The 8,199-nt window shown below is 38.1% G+C and overlaps 1 protein-coding gene across 3 annotated transcripts in view; it reads left to right on the forward strand.

Annotated features, from left to right (window-relative positions):
* Window positions 1-6,280, forward strand: part of LOC135585226 (bZIP transcription factor TRAB1-like) — a 6,767-nt gene extending 487 nt beyond the window's left edge. Inside the window, exons 1-5 of one of the 3 annotated variants that reach the window (XM_065151801.1) lie at window positions 1-48; window positions 159-1,183; window positions 3,609-3,680; window positions 4,257-4,286; window positions 5,982-6,280. The exon at window positions 1-48 is cut by the window's left edge and continues 211 nt beyond it. In XM_065151801.1, coding sequence (XP_065007873.1) covers window positions 194-1,183; window positions 3,609-3,680; window positions 4,257-4,286; window positions 5,982-6,056 — 1,167 coding nt within the window. In that variant the 5' untranslated portion in view covers window positions 1-48; window positions 159-193 and the 3' untranslated portion in view covers window positions 6,057-6,280. Of the gene's footprint in view, window positions 1,184-3,608; window positions 3,681-4,256; window positions 4,287-5,981 lie in introns of all 3 variants that reach the window. The other 2 variants (XM_009403842.3, XM_065151800.1) reach the window with 2 other exon arrangements.
* Window positions 6,281-8,199: the final 1,919 nt, after the last annotated feature.

Below are 8,199 nucleotides of genomic sequence, written 5' to 3' on the forward strand. Positions count from 1 at the left end.
TTAATCGTGGTAAGATGGGGTGGTAGGAAGTGTGGTCGCTGCTTTACGGTATGTGTTTGTGAGAGGATTTGGGGGTTTGGTTGATGATTTTGGATGTTTTTGTTTGTGGAAAAGAACTGATTTTGTTCGTGTGTTTCGGTTTCGTCTTTCTGGGGAAGATTGAAGGCGTCGAGAAGGGAAGAATTTGAGGAACATGGGAGGAGGAGCGGATGGGGAGACGCCGCTGGCGCGGCAGGGATCGATCTACTCGCTGACGTTCGACGAGTTCCAGAGCACGCTTGGCGGGCTTGGGAAGGATTTGGGGTCGATGAACGTGGATGAGTTGCTCAAGAACATATGGAACGCGGAGGAGAGCTACGCGATCGCGGCGACCCTTGGTGAGGGCGGGGGTGGTGCAGGGGGCGCCCCTGGCCTCCAGCGACAGGGCTCCCTCACGTTGCCCAGGACCCTCAGCCATAAGACGGTGGACGAGGTGTGGCGGGGCTTTGTCGACGCCTCCTCGTCCGGCCAGGGGCCGGTCGTCGGCGGCAGCTCCTACGTCACGCGGCAGCCTACTCTCGGGGAAATGACCCTCGAGGAGTTTTTGGTGCGAGCCGGGGTGGCGCGGGAGGAGTTGACACCACCGCCAGTGCCTCCGAGGCCGGCCGACACTAAAATTAATACGACCAGTATGTTTTTTGGCGATCTACCGACCATAAGCAGTTCGACTGGGCTCTCTGTTGGATTCAATCGGGCGAATCAAAGTAATGGAAACGTAGCGAACGCACCAATCCCTCACAGTTCAGCTGCCAATTTTGGGATGACGGTCAGTGCAGCTAGACCTTATGCAGCTCCGATGCCCTTGGAAACTGGTGTGGACATGGGAAACCCACAGGGGATGCGAGGTGGAGGGCTTGTCAGCTTCGGTGATGCTGGGATGGACAACCAATTGATGAAGGGGATGGTTGGGCTGGGCACAGCTGGAGTCGTGATGGCAAAGGGGTCGCCAGCTACTCATCTGTCTCCAGATGTACTCGGGAAAGCCAACGGAGATCTGTCCTCAGTGTCGCCAGCTCCATACACGGTTAACAGTGGGATGAGGGGAAGGAAGCACAGTGGGGCCGTGGAGAAAGTTATAGAGAGGAGGCAGAAGAGAATGATTAAGAACAGGGAGTCTGCTGCTAGATCGCGTGCCCGGAAGCAGGTAGCTTTCCACTATGTTCTCTAGTTATAAGCTTTCCTTAAATCCATTACCTATTTTTGCTTTGCATAATTGATTTTATTTTCTTGTTTCTCATTGTTTTTCATGCACGATTAATGGAACAACATTTCATATTGGGATGAGTGCTCTAATTGAGCGCACTAATCTGATCTTTATTTTAGTCGATCTTTTTCTGTGCATTTTATGATATGTGAGAATCTGTTCCTTGCCAATGTGTTCATTGTCAGCTTTTCAAATCTTGACCTATTCTTTGCTCTTGTTAATTTGATAGAAATAAATAACCATGAAATGCTAATGAGTATCATGTGATATATACACAGTTCATGTTGTTTCTGTTCAGTGTCAACGATGACACGATGACAACATTCACCCAAAAAATGGAAGCCTTTTCTATCTGTGTGTCACAGCATGGCTACATAATGCATTGTAGCCGAGTTTTTCTACATCAGCACAGTCAATTACCACAAGAGAATGCATCACAACAATGCAGAACTAGACAAGAAAAGTAAAAAAACTCATCAAAATATCTAAATAAAAGAATTCTTTGCAAGATCGTGTTTACCTTCCACCCAGGATTTTATCTAATGCTATGTATTCACCTTTCTATGGAGGAGTCCATAAAATCTGAATCATGTGGAGGAGTTCCTTTAGTTATTTGCCATGAATTCCTTTAGTTGTTTTTCATTGGAGTAGTTTTTGTAAATTGTTTCCTCGTTTACCCTAATTTTGGGGTACAGGGTGTTGTTGGGGTATCATATCCTTCAATCTGCCACTAGCAAGGGGTCATACATGTTCGAGGAACACCATCCAACATAAAACCTCAAGTGATTTAAGTTAGTTGTGCTTATGTGTTATATAACTCTTAACCAAATCAACATCTTCTTCATGTGGGACTATTTATTCATAATTGAATGTCAAACTATCTTCCCATTTACTTGAAAATCTTGATCAAGCTCTCTTGTGCAACTCATCTATGCAATTATGGCTCTTCACTCTTGGCTTTTCCATTTGATTCTTGGCACAGGTGCTTCGTTTGCAGTTTGGCTTCTTGATTTTCCAATTACAGTTGGCTCTTGTCTTCTCTACTTATTCATGATATCATGAATATTCCTTAGACACCCATCAGATGTCATTTAATAGACAAAGTCAGATTGTAAAGTCTAATACCACTAATTTTGAGGTCAGTATGTCTCAACTGCACCTACTGTGAGTCAAAGAACTTAAAAAAATGATTTTGCGAGTGTAAAGCCAAGGATAAAAGAATACTATGATTTACATGTAAAACCCTCTAGCAAATTGGGGAACACGCCTCCCAAGTCTACTATCAAAATCTAAGCAATCAAAAATATTGAGACTATGAGAGTTACCTTTGGGGAATATTTCAATCTATCACACAAAAGAAGAATGTTTCATTTCTAAGATCTGAGCATGACCAAACAATTTGTGATAGAAAATGCTGTGCAACTCTTTCCTTTCTTGCAACTATTCACAAACCATCAAGAAAGATAATTATATGAGGCAAATGTAAGCAATTTGTTTAGCACCCCATTTTGGTTTCTCTTATTTGGCCAAAAACTATCCTTCCTTGTCACAACTCAAAATTGTGTATCAATATTTTATAATTTGCAGTTGAATTAGTGACCTTAAATCTCATTAATTAGGATTGACATTCCAACCTTTCATAGTTGTTGTATCTTTGTAGTCCAATGTATAGAAGTGTATTGAATTAACTATGACCTAGTTGGGTACTTTGTTATTGCAAAAGCTAGCAAATAGATGCTTTGCTTTAACTGGTTCTCCAAGAGTTAGGCCTAAAACAAAGAGTTTGTGGTACATTGTGATAGTCTGATTGCATAGAATTTTGTAAGAATGCCATGTAACATTCTTGCATGAAGCACATCAGTGTCTGCTGTCATTAGATTAGCAAGGCGGTGATAGTGAATTGCCAGCTCGTTTTGATAGTTCTCATGCTTCAACTATCAGTAATTGCAAGCTTGAGAGTTGCATTTTCCCGATATTTCTTTTATTGGAAAAGTGGTAGATTAACTAGGTCTAATTTGTTTCAACTGTTACTTGTAAAGATTTAAGGATCAATTCTTTTTTTTCAGTGTTAAAGTTTTTGACTTTGGAAATGACATTGAGGAAAAAGATTGAGCCACAACCATGAAGATGTTGCAATTTGTAGGCCTAATTAAGGAGACTATAAGACAACAAAGCTGCCATAACCTATACTAGAAAACAATGTTTGTAACCTAGTCTGACCTCCATGCTTCTACTTATTTTATGTTTTTCTTCTTTTCTTTGATGGAGATAAAGGAGTTTTACTGGTTAATCTTCCTTAAATAAATTCTATGTAATACTGATTACTTTTACTCATGACCTCTTTTTATTTTCTGATTTGCATTAGGCTTATACCATGGAGCTGGAAGCTGAAGTAGCAAAACTCAAAGAGCAAAACCAGGAATTGCAGAAAAAACAGGTAATTTGATTCTGTGACTATATTCACATTTCTAATTCATGACAACATGGTTTCATTGTTGAACCGGTCTATTACCACAATTTTCCATGTCATATACCAAACACCCAATACCGTTGCCATCATCTTCTCTAATAAAGTTGAAGCCTCTACATGACAATTAGAGATAGGGAGGTTACAAGGTGGAGATCAGAGTGAGAGTGGTGGCTTTGTATTTAGTTGGAAAATGTGATTTTGTATATTTGCCCCAGTAGATTCAAATGTTACTTGGATAATGTCATTAATGTTATGGTACTTTATTTAATTAATAAGAGAATATTTGTCGTGTTTTAGTTCATACCGTTGATATTCACAGGCATAGATCACTGTGTTGGTTGTACTGTCACTTTGGCATGTGCTATGCCAATATCTACTAGAATAGAGAATCTTCAGCATGACTCTATTCCACATGTACTGTCCCAGTTGGATTAGGATATAGGTGCAAGATGTGATATTAGCAAGCCATACTGTAGTTCTTTTACAACTTTATAAGCAAATATGAAAGATGGAACATTGGGTGACACTTTTCACTGTTTGCAGGCGGAGATGTTGGAAATGCAGAAGAATCAGGTAATCTTTTTTTTTGTTTCTTTACAATGATCATTCATCTATACTTTTCCCCCTCCATTTAAAGATGCTGCAACAATCATGTGTGTGCTCTGTTTAGAACTTCACGATTTTTTTATTGTTAATTGCTATCTTGATTATTTAAGGTAGTTTTCTTACATAGTATATTATTCCTTAATCATTCAAGTCATTACCTAGTATGTTATATGTTATTTTAAGATGACCTATTGTTTTCTTATCTCGATAAGTAAAAGATTGCCTTTTTCCCTTTATCTGTAAAGTGGTTGCAAAGTATTATTTGTTATTTTACATTAAAATATTGTTATCTTAACTCTATAAGCTGGAGAATCTTTCCAGAAAATCTTCTGGCCATCTTATTAAAGGATATATTCTTACCGTCATAGAATATAAGTTGAATTTAACATTTTCCTTGTTTAGCTAAATGCTTCTGCTGTATGCACCAAGCAATTTAGCATGATCCTACATTCTTAACAGTCATATGCTTTTTTTTCTTCTCAAGTTGTGTACTTGTTATATTTCCTCTTTACCGTACTATCTTGCATGTTTGATTCTGTGATGCTAGATGTAAATGCATTGGAAACTAAGGAAGCTATATAAATATAATGAGGTATTTGTGTGCTTGACTAAATAGAGACAATTTTAGGGGAAGAAGTAATCCAAAAGGGTTTTTATTAATATTCAGAATCCATAAGACTTAGTTGATGGAGTTGCAACGATCCATTAAATGTCCTTGATCCTTTTCTACTGCATACCGTTCCACAGTTCTAAAATATCTAGAGAAAAATTCTTTATTTTGTGACTCTTGCTGTCTATTCTGAAATCCCCAAGTGCTTGTCAATCCAGCATTTGCACTAGCAGCTCTGCATGAAACAAAAAATTTGAATGTATATTCAGTTTCATATTAAAGTAGGATCTAGCACTCTTTTATTCAATGACTTGACCAGTAATTCCATGAACTAGTTAAATTTGCTTTCTGGTCTGAGTTTGATAAGAAGAGACCCTTTCTCAGTATCCTTGTTTCTCTAGTTGGATCTCTCTTACTGCTATCTCCCTCTCTATGCTGCCATTTCTCCCCTGATTTATATATGGTCGCGGTCGCACAATGTATGTAGATTATGTTATTGTATCTCTGATACCTTTGGTAAGTCAAAGCTCTAGTTTTCATCTTAGACCTCTTTGAAATAATTGGCAAAAACTATATGTTTAAATGACCAAGTCACATAATAGTAAATTTCTTTCCTCATCAAATTATAAAAATACTTAATTATTTGTATTGATAATAAGAATGTGTCTATATAAATGTGAAGACATAATAAAACTAATAGCTTGCTGCTTCAAACAATTATTTCAAGTTCTGCCACCACCTAGTTTCACTTCATGCTTACCAGGAGATGGTCGTATGGTGGAAAATTAAATAATAGAGGTTCATAAGCAAAATATGTCCCTTCGATAGTATCACACTGGTAATTGATGTTTGCTTCTATGATGTGACAACAAGGAACTCATGTACATGTAACTTAGAAAGAACAGGTAGAAAGAAGCCATTTATTGCTAATTTCTGCGAGTCCCTATTGTTGTGTACTTATGATTTAAGTTTATTTTGAGTATGAAGTTCAAGATATGTTTCTATAGCTGCAGATGAGGAATGTACTTAAGGTTTGAATTTCGTCATGATAGGCCTTGCAGATGATCAGTCAGCAAAATGGACCAAAGAAACAGTGCCTGAGGAGGACACAAACGGGTCCATGGTGAAGGCCGGCCTTGATAATGATGGGTTGCACCGGAACATCTCTTATCATATCTCATAGGCAGTTGTGTATATGGCACGGAATTGCATTGTTTGCTGTAGAATCCAGTTTCTGTCTTGTAGAAGTAGCTTCTTATCCATCTGGGTTTCCACGTCGTGTTCTTTTCTTGTATGTTCTTGTTGTAGATGGCTTTTCTCTTACCTAATGGCTCATCATGGACTTTTTCCACACACTGAATCTGCTGAAGATGCTCTTAGGATTCTGAAGTTAGTGATATAATCACCTACGATTGAAGCTGAAGCATCTATTTAAGATGTTCTTCAGCAAAGATGGAGTTCCTGACATCAGACATCGCTAACTATGGTCTGATTCTGTTTTGGCTTGAAGCTTTTTGACTCTTTTTGGAGAAAACATTTTTCTTTCACCAAGTGGTTTTTCGGATAGCCACCGCCGCTGTATCTGATGTTCTTGGGCAAACAGTGGTTCAATGCAACAGTTACCGATCGTCCTTCTGTATGTTTGTTTCATGTATTTTTGCAATGGCTTGTTGCACAACATTTGTCCTCCAATATAGTTTTCTATAAGCTTGTGATGTGGTCCTTGCTAATGTTTGATTACTCATTTGAGCCTCAAACCAAAATTTCCATCTTTCTCTACTTCACGCTGCTACTCAAGCAACTTAACCTGGCTTCTGATACACTTGTTTTCGTATATAAGTATGGTTCTTCCTACAATATATTCTCTGACTGCCATATATATGTTGTTAACCTTGTGATCAAGAATTAGGATTGCTAAATCTATTTGAGGTTACTATGTACTGCGAGATTGTTGTTCTGTCAGTTGTTGCAGCACTATAAATCATGCATCATTGCTGTAATCGAGAATTAGGAGTGCTTTGTTATGGATCTTTCTATTCAATTTGTATGAGGTCAGATTTTTCCATTCAAGTCACTGCTTTTAACTCAAAAAGGATGGTGTGAAGGTGACTGTTTTGTACAAAGGGAATGTTCTAAGCGAGCTTGCACGATTCGAGGAATGAGAACTCAAAATAAGCTCTTATGATTAATCAGCTGATTTGGATACAAATGAGGTTATAATACAAATTCGGTTTCGCCGATTAATTTTACGTAAAAAGTTACAAGTTTGTTCCAAAATCGGTCATCCGAGACTCGATCTAGTACTCATCTTGATTTATAACGAATCCTTTCACCTTTGCCTTTTTTTGTTGGGTATGTTTGGAGTTTGATTTATGATTAGAGAAAACTTGTGTAAATCATTCTTGATTGGATGAATATAATTGATGTTGACGTGATGGATTAATTCATTTTCAATGTGGAACACAATCTGTGACATCAACATCTGTCATGCAGCTTATAATGAATGAATCATGACCTCACAGTAGATGTGTATATACATATATACATACCCCCTTTGCTAATTTAATTACTTTCCCATTTTACTTCCTTTCTCAGTAGTTCTGACCATAGAGAAACTCCCAAAACAAGGCTTCAATGAGGTGTTTTTGAGGTGGCAGAGTCATCATAGACCAGAAGAAATGGAAATGTACTAAAAAAACCAATCAAAACTAGTGTATTAAAGGAGAAGACAACTCTATGAGCCAACATAGAGAGAGAGAGAGACAGAGAAATTGATGGTCAAAAGGCAACAACTAAAATTTCGGAATAGAGGTTGATCTTTGAGAGGGTTTCGCAGATTTCGGACGTGAATTCTCTCTCTCCTCCTCCTCCTATTTGTAATCGCCTGACCACATTGTATCCTCAGGTCTCCTGAAGAGGAACTCAGAGAGAAAAGTCCATGTAAGTGTTCTTTCTTTACCTTCGGTCACTTTTCTCAAGCTATACCTCTACTATAGAATTCTCCATGTTCTTGGAGATGGATGCATCTTCATGTTCTTTCTTTTTTCCTTTTGATTTCTTTGATTGAGGAAGTATCATTTCAGGTAGCTCTTTGAATCAGCCATGCATGGGGTTGCATTTCTCTTTATAATATGTGCTAGTTTACACTCTTCTTAATTTGCTACAAATTTCATTGTTATGCTTAGCTATCTTCTCACTTTTAGAAGCTTTGAGGAATTTAACTCTTTCCATTGAATGATGAAGATGTTTTTTTTCTTTTAATGTTGATTT

This window comes from Musa acuminata, chromosome BXJ3-5, assembly GCF_036884655.1.
Source record: "Musa acuminata AAA Group cultivar baxijiao chromosome BXJ3-5, Cavendish_Baxijiao_AAA, whole genome shotgun sequence".
Classification (NCBI taxonomy): domain Eukaryota; kingdom Viridiplantae; phylum Streptophyta; class Magnoliopsida; order Zingiberales; family Musaceae; genus Musa; species Musa acuminata.